This window comes from Tubulanus polymorphus, chromosome 5, assembly GCF_964204645.1.
Source record: "Tubulanus polymorphus chromosome 5, tnTubPoly1.2, whole genome shotgun sequence".
Taxonomy (NCBI): domain Eukaryota; kingdom Metazoa; phylum Nemertea; class Palaeonemertea; order Tubulaniformes; family Tubulanidae; genus Tubulanus; species Tubulanus polymorphus.
Window position 1 is genome coordinate 16,522,049 of NC_134029.1, and position 20,512 is coordinate 16,542,560.

At 37.5% G+C, this 20,512-nt stretch overlaps 1 protein-coding gene across 9 annotated transcripts in view; it reads left to right on the forward strand.

The window, feature by feature from the left end:
* The window catches only part of LOC141906396 (phosphorylase b kinase regulatory subunit alpha, liver isoform-like), an 82,252-nt gene that overhangs the window by 5,979 nt on the left and 55,761 nt on the right, over positions 1–20,512 (forward strand). For 8 of the 9 annotated variants that reach the window (XM_074795657.1, XM_074795662.1, XM_074795663.1 and 5 more), the window contains exons 4-15: positions 45–125; positions 1,444–1,542; positions 1,711–1,752; positions 2,098–2,202; positions 2,354–2,407; positions 5,435–5,557; positions 5,889–5,987; positions 6,832–6,939; positions 8,212–8,290; positions 14,715–14,864; positions 15,279–15,388; positions 18,129–18,282. In XM_074795657.1, the coding sequence (XP_074651758.1) occupies positions 45–125; positions 1,444–1,542; positions 1,711–1,752; positions 2,098–2,202; positions 2,354–2,407; positions 5,435–5,557; positions 5,889–5,987; positions 6,832–6,939; positions 8,212–8,290; positions 14,715–14,864; positions 15,279–15,388; positions 18,129–18,282 (1,204 nt within the window). The remainder of the gene's footprint in view (positions 1–44; positions 126–1,443; positions 1,543–1,710; positions 1,753–2,097; positions 2,203–2,353; positions 2,408–5,434; positions 5,558–5,888; positions 5,988–6,831; positions 6,940–8,211; positions 8,291–14,714; positions 14,865–15,278; positions 15,389–18,128; positions 18,283–20,512) is intronic. The other variant, XM_074795660.1, reaches the window with a different exon arrangement.

Below are 20,512 nucleotides of genomic sequence, written 5' to 3' on the forward strand. Positions count from 1 at the left end.
CTTTTCCTTTTAAAACGATCATACAATTCACTGAATGTTTGTAGGATTATGGAATCTGGGAACGCGGAGATAAAACAAACCATGGACTACCTGAATTAAATGCAAGTTCAATCGGAATGGCGAAGGTACAGTAGATTATTTCTTTAGGGATGGTTTCATATTGTTGCAATCAAATGTCTCTTAACTATCGAATAGATTTAGTTTTCCTTAGTCATAGTATAAATTTATATATGAGGGGCTAATTTTACAATGCTTTCCATTGAGTTTATTGGGTTTATACATTTATCTAGATCAGTCCTTTATCATTGATGGAAAATTGTTTTTGCGGTAAATATCAATACTTTTAGCCCACTTGGGACTTGGGCTCGCTCTTCGTTCGTCCGTACTGTTCATTTGTTGGTTCGTCCGTAGGTGAAATCCCGTTATATTTAAGTTTTGAATATGCATCATTGGATTGTCTTGATATTTGGTTTGCACATGTATCTGCAGATACCTTAGACACACTTGCAGCAAAAAATTGGCCCATTCAGGATCAAGATAACCGATTGGCGGCCATTGTTGTTCACCTAAATCGGTTCTATGAGGCATTTTCAAAAATCAATGTGCCCATGTTTATGTCATGTGATTAACCACAACTATCCTCGTTTTCACGAACATTCGATTTGATTGCAAAATCAAATTGTTTTACGAAAACAGTACAATTTGATCATTGCGCCATCTTGGTTTAATCATGTACGTCGGGGTAGTTGCTGCTACATGGCAGCTCAATACGGCTTTATCGATTTCTAACAACGCACGTTGATTTTATTGGGATGTTTCGTAAGAATTCCCTTGCGGTAATGCTACATCATTCAAGTCTGAATATCGATACAAAGCCGTTGTCTTCATTGCAGGTGGCAACCACCGCGATATTAAACTATCGGTACACAGGTGGAATGAAAATAATTTTTGTAAATTGTCAAAAGAATTTCGATAGGGTTTCCCATCAACGGCAAAAATTGTGATATTTGTTAGGCACAGCTCCAATAGATCCTTGTGATCTCTCAGTGTAGTCCACATTTTCTTGTTACATTTTCATCACTGTATATTATATATCAATAAAATGCTATAATGTAACAACCAAATGAAAATAAATACTACAATACAATTAACCTACAGTCATTGAAATGTGAAATTGTCAGATTTTCAAGTATTTCTGAAATACTTGAAATTGTATCCCTGGAGCCCTTGTTGAATTGAAGTTATGTGGAAAATTGATTCTGGGTTATGACAAATTAAGGGCACTATGGGGCTACATCCAAAGTCCACAGAATGTCACGAGTGTTGATCACTTTGTAGAGAATACCCACATGTGAATTAATCTAGACCAGGTGTTAGGTTAACCATTTTCAATTGCAGGATACATGCACTGAAATACCATTATTTTTCTTTACATAACTATAGGCGGCACTTGAGGCTATAAATGAATTAGATGTATTTAGTTCAAGAGGAGGTCCAAATTCAGTAATACACGTATTAGCTGATGAACCACAACAATGTCAGGTAATAGTCCATTCTAATCATTTGTGTATAACAATATTGTTCATTACTGAATGAATTCATATTTTTGTTTTTTTCTGTTTGTTGTTATTGTTGTTTTTCTTCATTCACAATCTTGTACTTTGGATTTATGATGAATAAATTGAAATTGAAATTATTCTCATATTTTAGGCTGTGTTACAATCAATGTTACCCCGAGAGTCATCCTCAAAGGTATAGATATATTATTACAGTAGACTCCGCCCAACACAAATTAATTGGGACCAGAAAAGAATCAACGCGCTAAGCGAAATTCGAGTTGGGGTTATTGATAAAATTGGCCAAAAATTATTAAGAAATCAAACCTCAATAAACCATTCTATATCGATCCTACGTGGATTGTTTGACAATCAGATGCTAGATAGAAATGAATTCCGTTTAAGTAAGGAGACAGAAAAAGATTTCAACATATGCCGAATTTCGACTCAATAGGATTCTAGTTGAGAGGAGTCAACTGTATTAACATTTTGGCCGGGAGGCATTATTTGACTACTGACGAGATAAATTACTTTCTTTCAGGAAGTAGATAGTGCATTATTGAGTATAATTAGTTTCCCAGCATTTGCAGTGGACGATGAGGGGTTAATAGAACTGACCAGAAAGACTATTGTTGAGAAATTACAGGTAATGCACCTACCCTGTATCAGGGTATGCAAAATCACTTGTGATGCTCCTACCTTGTATCAGGGAATGATAGATTCAGGGAATGATAGAGTTAGTGGTTGCCCCCTCCCCCAAGGCTACATTCAATTCATCGTTGTATACAATATTTCAGGGTCGTTATGGTTGCTGTCGATTTTTACGTGATGGTTATAAAACTGCTAAAGAGGTAAGTTTAGTGCTGGTATTCCAGACCATGTGGTTTTATAGTTGTGAGTCAAATTTTATTGTTATTTAGATGTAGACTACCTAGCTACCTATTGTTTATACATGTTGCCACCTGGCCGTCAGTAGACAGAATCTAGTGTTTAGCCCACTTGGGACTTTTTAGCCCACTTGTGTTCACTTTTCATCCGTCATCCGTCTGTCCGTCCATAGACGGAATCCAGTTATAATAAGATAAAAACCCACTACGTACAAATTGAAAGAATTTTAAAATCGAGAATTTATTCTATCATAAAATCATTTTCAGCCCAAAAACTGGCCCGATCAGAATCAAGATGGCCAACTGGCAGCCATTGTTGTTTGCCAAAATCAGCTCTTTTCACACATTTTTGGCGAACTGTAGGTTTGCCTATGCAAACGGTCTGATGAAGCAGTTTTCATTGAAAATGAATAGAGTACCGGTGTATCAACAAGGCACAAACATTGGCTATTGAACCAATAGTGATTGATTTTTGGTGTCATGGTTTGGCTTGACGAGTTCTCAAGCCTACAAAAATGTCATAGTGATCGAGTTATTTTAAAGGGTCTTATTCTTGAAAAACACGCAAAAACCCTGCTTTTTTGCATTAAGATATGGCACGTTTTTACATATGACAATTTGCATGCTTGGAATTGAAATATATAAAGATTCAATCCTTCCTGGAAGTGTCGCCGTTTTTAGTTCGACTGATCTCGATGTACTTCTTGACCTACAGGCCTTCACTTTATAAACCTCCTAAAGTTCCTCGCTTCTATTTATTTTATTCGACTAGGTATCGTAAGTTTGCTTATAATTTGTTCTTTGTCATGAATATAAGCGAGTAGGCTATTCAATTCAGTATCTGAAATAGCAAGTATGACAATACCAATGGCAGGGTTCGTAGTGGGTCTACCAAGTCGTTATTTATTTTTATATTTAAGAAAAAAGTCATAGCCGGTATTTGTTTTGATTTCTAGAAAAAACGTCTGTATATCTTTGTATTTTTTTACATTTTGTGGATGGATGGATTCTGACTTGTAAAATTGCGGTCAATCTAATACTGCGTCGTGAGTATATTTGTATATACATGCGTCAGCAGTCGGCTGCGTGTGTGCGAATATAGGTTACGATATATGGCTGTGTGTGTTAGTAATCACCTGAGCGAGTCTATATATAGCACAGTGACTCGGCAATGATAGTATACACAGCACTCTCACACATCCGCAGGCGCATATTGTCAGCCTCATACATCTTCAATCCAAATTTTAATTTATATTTAGTATAATATTTTTGACAATATATGCACTCAATGATTTAATGGTGAGCCACAGGGCCATTGGACCTTTATTGAAGTTTTCAAGGGAAATTTTGAAAACGTTTTGATCAATATCATGATCTTTTGCACGTTTGTATCTCTCCATGGTGCATCAGCCTAATGAACAATGGATCGATCGGACGCAAAATGGCTGTCATTTTTTGTAATGTCTATTTCAACCTGACATTCCAGGTGGCCTAGTTCAGTCAGTTTTAGTAGTACACACCTGATAAAAGTCTTATTAGGACCAGAAGGGACAGGCAGCTGATCTAAAATATCATTTTTTAATCCGACTTTAAACTGTATTGAAGGATATCCTGCATTGATATCTGCATTGAGAGGGGTTCCTGAGAGAAAAGAGACTCCATGGGCTCAAGTATAAAATATGGAAAAGTAGTCCAATGGCCTTTTACCTGATGTATCAATATGCACAATGCTGACCAAATATCTGCCAATCTTACTCCCGAAATATACCGATACTCCCGATATACCGACACTCCCGACATACGGGCATTCCCGACACACTGGCACTCCAGACATACCGACATACCAGCACTCCCGATATACCGGCAATCCGACACACCGGCACTCCCGACATACTGACACTCCCGACATACCGGCACTCTGGCAATGCTGCAAACCTACATATAGACATTCCAGTCATTATTTAACCATGCCGGTTGTTTTGAGAATATATATTTGTAAGGCTGGGGCGTTCAGTTCCTAATAATCCCCTGTAGAGATGCTGGGATCATGGGGCGTTGGGTTCCTAATAATCCCCTGTAGAGAAATACCGAGATCGTGGGGCGTTTGGTTCCTAATATTCCCCTGTACAGAGGTGCTGGGATCGTGAGGTGTTTGATTCCTAATATTCCCCTGTACAGAGGTGCTGGGATCGTGGGGTGTTTGGTTCCTAATATTCCCCTGTACAGAGGTGTTTGGACCGTGGGGTGTTTGGTTCCTAATATTCCCCTAGGATCGTGGGGCGTTCGGTTCTTGATATTCTCCTGTACAGAGGTGCTGGGATCGTGGGGTGTTTGGTTCCTAATATTCCCCTGTACAGAGGTGCTTGGACAGGTTGAAATAGACATTACCCAAAAATTTGCCCATTTTACCCATTTTTGCCCTGAATTCCAAGACCTGTAGCTTCTGAGTGGTTGGCCATTTTTCTTTGAAATTCATGTTGGTTATACTTTGAGAAGGGCTCTTAAACATATCAAACATATTCTATGATCAGTCAAGCAGCCATCTTCAGCAGTTATCTAAGTGTCATCACTCCTCATTTATAGATATAAAAAGGTTGTTGGTGGAAAATATAGACAAGTTTTAACTTATAGTCTTGATATTTGACAAATAGCATCACTGTGGTAGTATTCATCTCCTAACGTGGAATTGGGGTTACCCAGGTTTTTGTTCTTGCCACCAGGGGGAGTTGAATATTGAATAATATGCAAATTGCTTATTTATATTCGTACCTATGGATATTTATTCAGTAACTACAATCAATTGCAAAGTTGTAGCTTATGACATGTTCTATGATTGTGGCTAGTTTCAACGTGATTGATATCTGAATAATAGGCCTATTTGCTCACCGGGGGGGAATTTTGAATTGTCAGATTGTGGAGCATTTCAGACCTCTTTCCGAGTGGGCATGGCGGCCCTAGACACCTAGTTTCTATTATGTCTTTATTTTATAGGATGCTAATAGATTATACTATGAGCCATGGGAGTTGAAAGTATTTGAGAATATTGAATGTCAGTGGCCTGTTTTCTTTGCTTATTTCATCCTTGATGGTTTGTTCTTTGGAAATAAAGAACAAGTAAGTTCAGTCGTATAGATTCAGATTCTAGGTTTTATTTGTTGCTAGATACTTCTAAAAAGTGCAAAAATTATAACCAAACTATTTCCTTTTTCATGAATTTGGCAGTTGCTATTTACAGAGGTGATTATACTATGAGCCCGCTTCATTCAAATCAGTTTGGACCAAGGAAATTAATGCAGTTATGAAAAATCCGGCCCAAATATCATATTTTACATATGCCCTACGCCTATGTATAGATGGACTGTGAATCTGGATTAAACTGATCTGAATTAAGTGGGCTTGATAGTAAAATCAAATAGTAAAATGTTCTCCACTTTTTGAATTTTAGGTGCAGTCATATAAAGATTTACTGGATAAAGTTTTGATCCGTATAGAGGGAAGTGGAATGACTTTCATGCCTGAACTTTATTCAGTCCCTGCTGAGAAGGTAAGTTTACTGTTAGTTTAAATATCAGAATTGGTTACTTTTGAGTGCAAGTCACATGAGACAGAACTGAGCACTCAGTTCTATCAAATTTCAGAAGCCAATTCGCAAGCTATTTTTCTAAGATTTTCAAGAAGATTATCTCTTAAGATGCAAAATAGCTCTGGAACAAGTTTGTTGTTAGCTATGTTAAGGATGAGCTGAAAAATATAACTTCCTTGCCACAGACAATATTTTGGAAGTAACCTTTCAAGTAGGTCAGGATAAATTGAATTTCAGGGGTCAAAAGGTCATGATTTTAGTGGCCCACCTCATCAAATCTGTGTGTTTACTACAAGATAACAGTGAGCGGTGTGGGTGAGTGGTTAGACTCTGGGAAGCCAGGTCATGGATTCAAATCCCATAGATTCCTGTAGTGTCCCCAGGCAAGATACCTATCCTCATTGCCTCCAGGGTAAATGGCTACCTTGTCTGATGATAGATGACTCCTGAGCGCCCAACAGCTCCCTGATGTTGCTTCTCTCCCGGGAGAGATGACTGATGAATGGTTAGAGTTATATGTTGGGGGTAATAATAACAATTTAATGGAAAGCGCTGTTGAACATTGTATCACAGTGAAAATGGTGCTATAGAAGTAAATAGATATTGATATATTAATTGAATTGATGTTAATAACACAAACTTGAAATACATAAAAATCAGCTGAAATGAGCTATTTTGTATCACAATAAATGAGGATTTTCCCCTGTATTTTCTGAGTAATAGATAATACATAGTGAAGTTTGTAATGATAAATGGAAAGTTTCATACTGGTTTACAAATATAATATGCATTATTTTATTTGCAGGTAAATGATGAGTATAATAAACCGCGCTCGCAGGAGAGGAAGGCTATTGGTAAAGTACCCCATATGTGGGGTCAGTCTTTATATGTTCTGGGCCGACTGGTTATTGAGGTAAGTTTCTGCGGGAATGCTTTCAGTTATCATCAATTTTAGCCCCCTAGAGGCATAGCCTATCAGGCTGTTGCATTCACTTTTCATCTATCAGGGTATCCATTCTTTGGCATTTACTTATTTTCCTTGAAAAATACAGCTTCTACTTTTTGGACGTTTAATAATTCTCGAAAATACAGGAAAATCATCGAAAATACTTACAATTTTGGTTTGTGCTACTTAAAGAATTTTTTTTGGGGGGGGGAGGGGAGTTGGCACCGCTCATCTAAATATTTTGGTTTATGTAAGTCTACCCTAGATACTACATCAGCAGCCTATAAAATTGACCTGATCAGAAACGAGATGGCTAATGAATTGCTAGTTTGTAAGACGAAATCGATACTTTCTACGCCACTTGGATCGAGTTGGTTGAACAGCTTGCAGAGCTGTTACGCTTGCAGCAACCACGGCCAAATTTATCAGGTTGACGGCAAACAAGTAGGCCTCGTTGCTAGCTAAGGAACACTAAGCATATCCTACAGCTGATCTGTCAGCGTTTATTAAAATATACCATTTATGACCCTTCAGACCCATCAAAGATACTTATAATTCTAAAATTATCATTACTTATTGCAGTTTATGATAGAATATGACTTACTCAATGGGGTATTAAAATAGGTGAATTATGGTATTGGATTGTCTTCCACCAATTTTGAACCATGCCTTGAGACACATTTATCATCATCTGATCTTGGTTGTTCTTTGTCCTAACGGAGACTGGGTACTTCAAACCTCAAATACCGTACACTGATCAAAAGGACAAATATATACACCTTGTATTTTGCTTACTATGCATACTTCGTAACCACAATCGATTGCAAATTTGAAGCTTATGATATTTTCTATGATTTCGGCGAGTTTCAAGGTCTCTGGTTTCTGTAAAAGTTCCCAGGGGAAGTTAAAAAGTTAAATGAAGTAGTATATGTTATTCCATAGTATAGGTTCTTAGGATAGTTTCATTAGAATGATTTGGCCTATGGCATGTTCTATGGTCGTGGAGGGTTCCATTGGGTTCTGTATATTCTTTAGGGGAGTTGAATAAGGATTTCGAACATTACAACTTCCCAAGTGGGCGAAGGCCCATGTCCTTATACCTCCTGGGGAATGGTAAACTGTCAATTCACAGTGTTTGGAGGCCGGTGGTTGATGGGTCCATATCGAATAATGTTGCGCTATGAGCCTAGCCTAAAAAAGTCAAGTTTCTGTACTGAATAATGCATTTGTTAATTTTAGGGGTTCCTGTCGCCAGGGGAGTTAGATCCGTTGAACAGACGTCTAGTTACCGAACCTAAACCAGATTTAGTTGTTCAAGGTAAAATGCACAGTATAATCAAGTACCAGGGCGGCAATGGCAACATGCTCAAGTGCCTACTTAAGATAGCACCAATAGAATTGATTTCTCCCGGGGTGACTTTTTGTCTGGAGATTTTGTTTTGCCTTTTATTTTTAAAACAACTACACTGACTCTTAGAGGTTCAAAAGTTGGAGCAGAAGATCAAAATATTTAGCTTTTTACCCTTTTTAGCCCACTTGGGACTTCAGCATTCACTTTTCATCTGTTTTCTGTCGGTTTGTTCGTTATAGTAATAATAATTAATGACGATAATTTATTCAGCCTAAAATCCATATTAAATATGCTCATTGGCTTTACATCATATATAAAAAGCGAACATAAAACAGAGAACAAAAATGGTTTGATTAAAAGCTTTGATGAACAAATGGGTTTTGAGATTAGATTTAAAAACATCGATTGAAGGACTAGATTTAATTGGACTATGTTAATTATTCCAGAGTACTGGAGCAGAGTACGCATAGGCTCTATGCCCGGCTGAGACAAGATCAACGTGGGAAATGACTAGCAGGGATTGATTGTTAGATCTTAAAAACTCTAGCGGATGATTTGTATTGCACAAGTGACTGTAGATATTGTGATGCAAGAAAGTTTAGGGATTTGAATGTTATGATTTTAAACTGGATACGAGATTTGATTGGGAGCCAGTGAAGGTCATGAATAATTGGTGATATATGACAGAATTTTGAGTTTTGAGTAACAACACGAGCTGCAGAATTTTGAACACGCTGTAGGTTAGTTATAATATTGTCTGGGAGACCAAATAGTAAAGAATTACAGTAATCTAGACGAGTGGTAACAAAAGCATGAAAAAGTGTTCAGTAGTCACTTGGTCTAAAAATTGTCTAATTTTACTAATATTCTGTAAGTGGTATTATGCTGTAGAGCATAACTTATTAATATGTTTAGACATAGTCATGCTGTCGTAAAAAAAAACACGTAGGTTTCTGACCAAATGAACAGGGGTGATAACAGAAATCGTCTAGATCTAAAACAAAATCGGAGAGTTTAGTGAGCTGTGATGGATTACCGACAAGTGAAAACTCGGTTTGTCTCCATTCACCTGCAAAAAATTTAAATCCATCCAACGCTTTAGATCAACATAGCAAAGCTGGAGAGTATTTTTAGCGGAAGTTACGTCAACTTTAGGTTTAATCTTGATATACAACTGAGAATCATCAGCATAAAAATTGGTAGAACGTAGATGGTGTACAATAGGGTTCCTAGGACAGACCCCTGTGATACACCATATTTTGGTAAACATGGGTCAGAAGAATACAAATCGCCGATACAAATAATTAGATTACAATTGGTAAGGTAGGATTTTATCCATTCGTAACAAGACCATAGGGTAGATAGAATCCAGTTATTTTGGGAAGTTTTGAAGATGCTCCTCCAGGAAAATTTTGAAATAGGAAACCCCTGGAGAAACCATTTCCAAAGATAAAGATTGTTTCAACCTTAGAAAAAAACATTAGGAGCCTTTAGACAAATTTTTTATGGGAAAGATTTTTGGGGGCCAACTGAAGATCTAGAGCGAGGGTTGCGTGTGCCCCAGGTGCTACCAGATGGATCCGGTGAGGTCGTTGGAAAATGCCAAATTCGACACATGTTCAAACTTCACACTTGCATCAACTGTATATTTTTCAAAAGTCCATAGTACCGTGGTTATCATGTGTCGGCCTATGTATGTTTCGAATACTGTTCATAATTACGTTCAAAAATGTCATTTACACTACTATAAAATTCTAACATCACTCCAGACAGGTCGTCTTTTCAATGGCAATTTATTCAGACAAACATTCGCTATCCTGCCCTAGTTCGCAATGCTAGACATTCGACATTGTAACGACGCATCCTTGCACTTGTTATAGACAGGCTTTCGCCATCCTAACAAAAACAGATCGTCAAGACATCGACAAGGTCGACGTCGATTGTCTGTGGGGGGTAGGTACAGACAGCAGATTGACAGCTGCATAAGGCAGGGTTTCTGTGATGGTAAAAAAGATGTCTATTAGTCATTATTGGGGGAAAATTGTACAAGCTTGTATCTATGCCAAGAGGAACACCGCAGGTATGAAGCCCAAAGGGCGAGTTTTGAGGATTTTCAGAGCCATTTTAAGTACGTTTTAATGTTATCATGTGGACTATGCTGTTATTAAAACTACCACCGAGTAGTGCCTGTCACGTGAACTTATGCATTCATTGAAGTACATTGTATCTCTCACAGAGAGAACAGTGCTTATGCACAGTGTCATTGGCTAAAGTGTATGGACTACCATTATGAAAAATAGGGTGGGTAGGAATATTATTGACGCACTGTCGGGGCAACTACACTATGCTTTGTAGATATGGCCTTTGCGCTATTACTACTACATCGTCAGCCACGCACTTTATTATTAAAACTGATAGTTACTTTGAAATAACTTAGAATAAGAACATTATAAAGTCTGAAGAGAAGAAATAATCAATTCCTTTTCACAATTCCTCTCAGCAGTATTTCTGGGGAAGATAGGACGACTTTTGGCTGGGGGGGGAAATGTCCGTTCATTGCTATGTTTACCAGGGGGTGTTGAATATATAGCATGTTGTTGATAACTTTTGGGCCAACAAAGTAGACATAAATAATTTGGATATAAGTGAACTTGAGGTCAAGGTCACATACTCCAAGATGGCCACCATGAAAAAAATTCACGAAAAAGTCTCAGATAAACTGCTCTGTCTCCCAGGAAAATGCACTGATCTATTCAATTTCAACTGAAATTATATGCCATATATCCTTACTTTATGTTGTAAAAATTTCAAAGGAATAGAACAACTAAAAAATTTATTTTTCCACTCATTTACCCACTTTTCTACCAATACGTCGGAAGGCCTGATGTAAGGGGAGTGATTGGGGTATAATTTCAGGCCTCGGAAAATTTCTTACCTAAGTATTTAACACTGATATATTATATATCATGGTGTTGATAACCTTTGGGCTAACAAATAAGACAAATAATTTGGATATATGTGACCTTAAGGATGGACAGTTTCTGGTTCTTCATTATTGTCATTGGTGTCCATTGCCATGACAATAGGATCAACAAGGTCTAAACAAATTGTCACTGATTTCATTTTCATCATCAAAATCATTGCCGACACTAAACCTATTTTCTGACTAAGTCTCATCATCTGAACTGCACTGCCATATTCATTGTCACTCTCAATTTGTTCACTACCAAATTCCAAGTCCCCAGCATCACTTTTTTTTAACACCCTCTACCCGCTAAGCGCCACGCAGGGCATTATAAGCGGGTTCAATGTTTCTTTTGCGCGATGGGGGAGAGACCAGAGAAGAACCTTCGACCAAGAAACTCTATCGCCACCAGGGTTTGAACCATAAACCCTGGATTGACGAGACCAATGACCGGCGGCCACTGCTCCTCTCTAACTCGACAGGCATACGACAAGGATTCACAGACAGGTCCAGCACTGTCAGCATCATATACCAGCTGCTGACACGTTTCATCCAGCCAAATTGTTTTTTCCTGGCTGCTGCCATCTTGGATTTTATGCAGATGGCAGCACCGGCTGATACTGATAGATATGCCCTTCTAGAAGAAGGGTTAAGCGATACCGTATCACATACGGTGCGCAGTGCTTCATCTAGCATTAAAAAAGGGCAGGGTGCTGATTTCAAATAAGGGCATTTTTGTGCGTGATTCCATCGGAGGAAGGGCACATAATAACGCGCTCTCGTCTGTTTTAGGGGCAAACTGCAATGTTCCCTATTGCATAGAATCGAGGTACCCTCTACTACGATTTAGGACTAGAAACTATGTTTAACTCTGATTTTGCCATGAGTGACACACTTGACCACAGTACATCCTTACACCTATGCCTGTCAATGAACAAAAGTTAATCTAGATAGGGCTTTCAAATGATTTGGAAAACCAGTTGCAGACAAAAAAATTGCAGAAAAAAGCAGAAACTATGTTTAACTCTGATTTTGCCATGAGTGACACACTTGACCACAGTACATCCTTACACCTATGCCTGTCAATGAACAAAAGTTAATCTAGATAGGGCTTTCAAAATGATTTGGAAAACCAGTTGCAGACAAAAAAATTGCAGAAAAAAGCAATCTCAAGTAGCAAATACAGCGAAAAAGAGCCAGCAATAGTGTATAGGCCTACATGAAATTGCATATTTTTAATCTTAGAAATATCAAATTAATTGATTTAAATTGATAGTGTGAGTGATTGGCAAGTAACTGTTGATAATTGGTAAGTAGCCAGCTTTTAGGCTACTCAAACTAATTGTCTGTGCGAGTCTCTCTGTGAGTTCACCGAACAAAGTTTTTCACCTTGTATATATAAAATTTGTCTAATAGTCTAGATAAAAGGATCCAGAGCATCACGATGTGTTCAAAACGAAACAATCCATCGAATGTACACTACCAGCTTTACAACGGCAGTTGCTAGAATGATTGGCAGTAGTTTGAAGTCAGCCAATTTCCTGGAAACTTAAACTAGGCCACGCGTCTGAGGCACGTTTTCACACGATGCATACTGACTGCAGTACATTTGAATATAACTACTGATCACATGAGCTACTATCGTTGATATCATAGGAGATATTTCATAGCCGTCGAAGGAAACTTACTAACAGTCGGATGCCTCGGCTTACTTTGAAAGCTCTGACTCATTACTCGTGACTGACAAGTGCAGGATGGCGGACCTACGGCAAAAGATGAGGGCACAAGGGCGTGCATGGGACACATCTGAAGGGCACAAGGGCGGCTATTTTCGTGGGTGGGGCGGACCGCCCTTCCATTTTTGGCTAGATGAAGCACTGGGTGCGGGTATGCTAGCTTGTCAATTTGTACCGTATGCTATATGGTAGCGGTATTGTAAGGGTTAAGCATTTCAAACCACTTCCCATATAGGTGTGGTGTGCCTGGAACCCTAGTTACCATTACTTGCATCCCGCAAACTAACATTGCTCAGAAAATAATCAATGACAGACCTACTCCTGATTTGTCTAAAAGGTCAAGTAAAGGGGTAGTTAGTCACGTGTTAAGCTTTTATAATCTGATAGATGGCGTATACTCAAAAGAATATCCTATTGTGAAAGTATCAAAAACCACACATTTAGTGATACTCCACTGAAGGGATTTGGCAGTAATAACCTGCCCCGTTTGGTTTGTACTGTCTTAACGTTTGAACAAGTAGGCCTATCGTTTGTACTGGGTCATGAAATGTCAGCTGTATCTGCTAGTTCAAAATTCTCAAATGTAATCATCTTTCCAAGATGTCATTTATGCAGGTGTCAATGAATGACCTGAACCCCCCACCCCGGATGAGGCATTCGATTATTTCTATTTTCAATACAACAGGCATACGGTAAGGATTCGCGGACAGGGCTTACTGGTCAGACAGGTGTACTATCACAATAAGACTTTGGTTAGTTTTTGTGTAACGAGATATTCAACTTCTATACAACAACTGCCAACATGGAGATATAAGGCATTCGATGTTCTCACAGTCAGTCACGGTACGAACTGAATCGCCATCGACGGGTCACACCAATTAGCGTCAATAAGCGTCAAAGGGTCCGTTGCATCAAAAAGTGGCACTTCATATAAGCAGTTTAGATTACAGATTTTAAGAATAAAGATTTGGCAATGTCCACGGGTTACGATTCATGCACCGATAATTCAATTCCATAAAACTTTTTATTATACGGTTGTATCCAAGACTGGTTACCGGTCTCTATCTTCCATAAGCTTATTGAATGAGACAGACAACCAGTCTAATACACATACAGATTGAGATATGACGTCATCATTCATCCGATTGAACCCTAGCAATGGAATATGGGTTCGTTGAGTCCAACATTTATTCGACGTTTGTTCATTTCATTAATATTCCGTCAGTAAAGACATACAACATTGATACAGAAGTTAAAAAATCCGTTACGTTAGGCAGTCTATTAAAATACGATAATGAATCGATTCATGTACGGCAGGCAAATAGCATTGTATGGACATCGTATTGATTGTATGCCTGTGGAATGCCTCACCCGTGGGGTTCAGGTCATTCATTGACACCTGCATTAAGAACTCTTAACAGGGATGATAATTTTCGGCCGTGCGGTGGATTTCCGCCTTTTCAATCAATTTTTATCATTTCTCAGATCGATGCAAATCCGTTGAAAATGACTGGTTTACCAGCATCCTAAACAGGGTTCCTACAGCCCCTCAAATCCCTCAAAAACCCCTCAAATTCCAAAATCCATTTTTGAGGGTTAAAAATCCCTCAAATTCTGAGTTTTAGCCCTTGGCTCCTCAAAATCCCTTTTTTCATTGCCTGTGGTAGCAACTCTTATGTAATGCAAACAGTTTTCTTTATTTCAGTTGTTATATTAGCTGAAGATGCAAGTATTCAAGAAATGTTAATGGCACATGGATTACATGTACAGACATTTGCCGAAGTTTCTCCTATCCAGGTTCATCCTGCCAGAGTACTTAGTTATTTGTATTCACATTTAGGTATACATCTCTTGAAAGTTCTTTTAATTCAATTCATAATCTATTTTAGGGATATTCAATTTAATCAAATTTAGAACTCTCCCCCAAGTTAGTATCATGCCCTGTATTAATTAACCTTTATATTGCGGGATTAATTTTCTCAAAAGTCATCCCATCGCATACTGTAATTGCACAATCCAATTGCATACTGTAACTTCTAGATGATTTTTTTTCTCGAAACTCTTGGACTTCCTTGCCACCTATACTAAGGAATCAGAACTAAGTAATTGGAACAGTATTGATTTAGAATGGGACTAGAATGTGTAGCAGATGATAAGTGGCATTCCTTATATCTATGATTCCACATGTCTTTGTCGGTGCTGCAGGGCGTAGTTAGTTAAGATGATGAAAAGATAAATTGGTTTTTCTTTTCAGGTAAAAACGAGAAGCTGGGTTTAACAGGTCGAGCCTCACATGATGTAGGCTTACTGTCTACTAGTAAATTATACATGATTGGAAATCAGATCTATGCGTTTTTACCTCAGGTATGTAGAAATTGGATTTATCTGTAGCGATGGAGTGCCTCAAAGAATTTTAAGTGCAATTCAGTTAAAATCATGAGTTTCACTATTTGATTGATTGATTATTTCAAAGAATTTATCACATCTGTAGTTAAAATAGAGATTCAATATTACTTTAGATGCAATCTTAACATACCAGTTTTACTCAAATTGTTCAAACTCTGGCCCCAGTTAAATTTTGCTTCGAATTCATTCATTACAATCATTGAACTGATAGCATCAAATTGTAACCTATTACTGTGGAACTGAATTTAAATTAAAAAGATTGTGTTACCATTAGAACCAAAATTGTTGTAAAACTGGGTGTCTTGTCAATTTTTAGTTTAATTTCTTGAAATGTTTAGTAGAATATTTTATTATATTCAGATGTTAGATTCGAAACAGTTTTTCCTGTCAATGGATAGTGATATTACAGCAGAATTATTTAAAACTGACGTCGCATATTTAAGAAACAACTGGAAAGTTCTTGGACGTCCTACCATTATATTTCCTCTTACTACTGCTATTCTAGGTATAAAACCTAACATAGCTTTTTTACGTCATGTGTTGTGTTTTGCTTATCGCGCACTAGCACTCTTAGTGCTGACACTATCGTTAGCTGCATATGTTAGCACCCCTAGTAACAGTTCGTAGAGGCATGTATTAAAGCTTAATTGATTTATATCATCTACATGTGCTTTAGTTTGGTAATATAATATGCGGATAAACCCAGAGATCTTAGAACCATTAATTTGTGGAATCCAAAAAAAAACTCGGAAAACTTTATTTGACATGTAAGTTTTCTCTTGAAATAGTTGGGAAAGGGTAAAGGGAGTACATATAACATGCTAACTACTATACAGTGTATATAGTAACCAGGGTTTTGCATGTATGCTAAATCCTGGTTACTGTACCCATAGTGGTAGATGCCATAAGCGCTCAATACTGTGTTAATCCGCATGACATTTTTATGAAAAGAATGAAGGGCACACTTTTCAGCCCACTTGGCCACTGCCGGCTATTGCATTCACTTTTCATTCATTGGTTTGTGGGTTTGTTCCATTGACGGAATCCAGTTATTGTGAGAAGTTTTGAAAATGTTTCGATGGATACTCTTGATTCTTGGTTACAACATGTATGTATCTACGGTACTGCTTAGATTAAATTGACATCGTTCATGTTTATTTTCCGTTTCATTTACGTTAAAAAAAAAAAATCGATTGGCTTTTAGGAAAGAAATTAAATGCGTACCGTATATCGTTGTATCGATTTTAAAACGCATTCCAATTGCATGTATGATGCACAGTTTTCATTAAGTTAATTCTAAGCAATACCGTACCCTTAACACATCTACAGCCAAAAACTGGCACAATGGAGAAGTTTTCAAGGGAAATTTTGAAGAGTCTTCTATCAACCGTCCTGATATTTCATATATGTATAGGCCTATATGTATCCTCTAAGGTCCATCATCATAGGAAAAAAATGGGTTGATCGGACGCAAGATGGCCATCTTGTGACCCTTTTGTGCAAATGATGGTTATTTTGGTCTCAATTCTGAGGCTTGTAGCTTCTTCATATGCCATTAATCATTGAAATTTGCATCAGATGGGTTTTTTAAACATACATTTCTTATGCATTAATTAGGCAACCTCATAGGCTCATCAGCCTTCATTTGATTTTTGACTTGCAGTCTTGCTATTCATTTAGCACTGTCAGGACTTATCTCCCCACTTGGAATTGAGATTACCAAGTGTCTAGTTCTCAATGTATTGAATTGGAGTTAAAATTGAAATATAGCTGCAAAGCAGCGATAATGGGTTTTCTGCCGTGCAATATGCAAACCTTTTTAGGTAAGGGAACTGGCCAATACAAAGAATAATATTTTGATCACAACTGTATTCGTTCTCCAGAGGCTGATATTGGATACTTTTCCACAAAGCTATGTCATGTGACAATTATCGGTTTACTTTATACACTGATAAGAATGCTGACGAACTTCTATACAAACCTGTTTCAATTCATTCTGCCTTGACCATACAACAACACTCAGTCTGTAGGCCTTATCCAAACTGGTTTTTATTCAAGCTCCTTTTGACACATATTCTATACAAGAAGCGATTGATAGAAACTGAGTAGGTATCAATGCAATATTTGTTAAGCATATACAGGCCTATACAAATCTCTTTAGACCACTGGGGTATGAACAAAGGGGTCGATCAAAAGCAAGATACTTGAGACCTGTTGGTATTGGGTTAGGCCTAAAGTAAAATCTGAGAAAATATGGTAGAAATCTGTTTAGTAGTTAAGGAGCTTTAGGCTTTTGGTGACTTTTGGGGCTAATCTCCTTGGAAAGGAGAAAAAAAGATGATATTTATTCAGAGGAAAGCAATAGGGTTGTCTGTGAAAACACAAAAAAATCTTTATTAAGCAAAATTTGTTGATGTATATGGTAATAATGCATATTTTATAACCACAGTTAATTGCACATTTGTAGTTAATGACATGTGTTCTATGATAGTGGTGAGTTTTGAGGTCATTGGTGTTTGTATTTTTTGACAGGGGGCATTAAATATTGAAATCATGAGATGTTCAAGCATTTCACCAAGTGGGCATGTTGCGCTTATCCCTTGTATATAGAGAGTTTAAAATTTACATTAAGTTAACTATGATTCAGTCTAGCTTTATTGCTACCATTTTGAATTAATCAACATATTTTTATGTTCAGTTTCTCGATCCAGAGATCTATTACTTGAGTTTGGATATAGATTTTCTGATAGACCTTTTTCGCACGGATGTCGCTTCATTAAAACGTGATTGGAACATGCTAGGTAGACCTTTACTTATCATACCAGTCATGAGTTGGTACTTCGATTTTAAAGGTGAGGTAAACATTTTCATTTCACGTAAACATTAAACTCTCTTAGATAGATACTAATTTGGCTAAAAATCTTTCAGCACTTTGTGAGATTCCATTATTAGCTCTGCTAACCAACTTGCTAGGCAACCATTTGTTTTCAGTGCCAGTGTTCTTCTCTGAAGCAAGCTATTGTGTTGATATTTCTACGGTTTATTGGGGCATCCATTCAAGGCATCCATCACTGTCTACACATAGATGAAATCCAGTTTTTAGCTCACTTGGGACTTAATTCCCAGCAAGCTATCGCGTTCACTTATCATCCGTTCGTCCATCCATAGACAGAATCCAGTTATTTTGGGAAGTTTTAAAGACGCTTTTATTGATTGTCTTGATATTTGGTTTACACATATGCATCTACCCTAGATACATCGTCTGCCCCAAAACTGGCCTGATCACAATCAAGGTGGCTGACTGGAAGCCATTGTTGTTCATTTTTTTTGTACACATTTTTGAAGTTTTCAAGGGAAATTTTGAAGACACTTTCTTAATTATGTTGATCTTTCAGATTTAGTCGTATCTCCCAAGGTTCCATCTGCATGAGAAAAATTAGGTCGATCGGACTCAAAATGGCTGACCTGTGCCCAAAAAGGCCTAAATTCCGAGACCTATAACTTCCTAATGGTTTGCCATTTTTCATTGAAATTTGTGATGGGTATTGTTTGGGAAGGCATCTTAAGCATTTTAGATGGATTTTGCGATCAGTCAATTGATCATAAGTGGAAAAAGATGTCTTGAAGGAAATATCAACAGGTTTTCAGTTATAGTTTTGGCAATTAATTATTATTAGCACTGTCATAGGATACATCTCTTCACATGGAATTGGGATCACCGAATTTATATTGGTACCTAGGCATATTTTGTTACCACGATTAAATTACAAAATTGTAGCTCATCACATGTTCTATGATTTTGATGAGTTTCAAACTTAAGCGTTTAGGGTTTTCTGTTTCTTCACAGAAAACCCTATTGAGATTTGCCTGATTATTAGGGTTTTCTGACTTTCGTCGAAAACCCTGTTGTAATTCTGTTGATTATTATTATTATTTGCATATTTTCCACTTTTTTTCATCACATACAATTCATCTCTCGCATTCGACAACTAACAGCTACTTAGCGGAATGTAGAATTCTGATAGAAATATCACGCTCCGAATCTGCACGTGGATTCTATGTATATATTGTACATCATACTTTAAAATTGAAATTGCTTACTGTCAGGCAACACCGGTGGAAATCCACTATAGGCGATCGACAATCGGCATTCCCGCACAACCGAGAAAAAAAACATATCTGGACTAGCAATTGATTCACGAAAAAACATACTCGGACTAAATATGGAATGCCAGTTATTAAGAATGGTATGTACGCACGCACGCGACTGAAAAACGCTAGATACATGCAGTTCAAATAGCTTCAGTTCGTTGTTTTGTTCGCGGATATTGATATTACAAATATTCAATAGGTTTTATCTATCTTGTATGCATTTTTATATTGAATTGAATTGGTCTGGTCCATTAGGCCGTAGATGTTCCGCTTATGTTCTGCATTTGCGGTCTTACTGATTAGCGTCAGAAAATGTTAAATTTTAGAAAATGAATAATTATTTATATAATTTGAGCCACGAATCAAGTATTTGGAAGTAATTTGACATGATAATTGAATTTCTGATACCCTATTTAGAATTACAAAGTATTTCCTGTTCCTATCATTTGCGCAATATCACAAATTAAGCCTGTGCTCTTCAACGGATTCAATATGGTGTCTCTATGGGCAACAATCCCCGCCAAAAAGATGATGTTTTGTTTCATGTAGCGAAAAAGACAATTCCATGCCTCAAAGACATTTTCGTACCACGGCTCATGCACCCAAATGTCAGTAGATGTTGCCACTTATGTTTAAATTATGTCATCCTGGTTACCCAGAAATAATTCTTTCAGCGTTATTATTTTAGCTGTTTCGCCCGCAGTTTCAGCGTTACGATTAGCAGTTTGTGCGATCTTCTTAAAATGACGGATATTTGGGAAACCCGGAAATAGTTTGCCTGTTAACTGCTGGGAGATCCTTGTTTTCTTTCGGCCACAGCAGATCTCACAGCGCACCCATAGCGGAAGTAAACAAACACACGTGTCTGCTGTGGTGGATAAAAAACATTAGGTGTTGTCGATTTTCTATCCACCTGAGCAGGATCGTTCA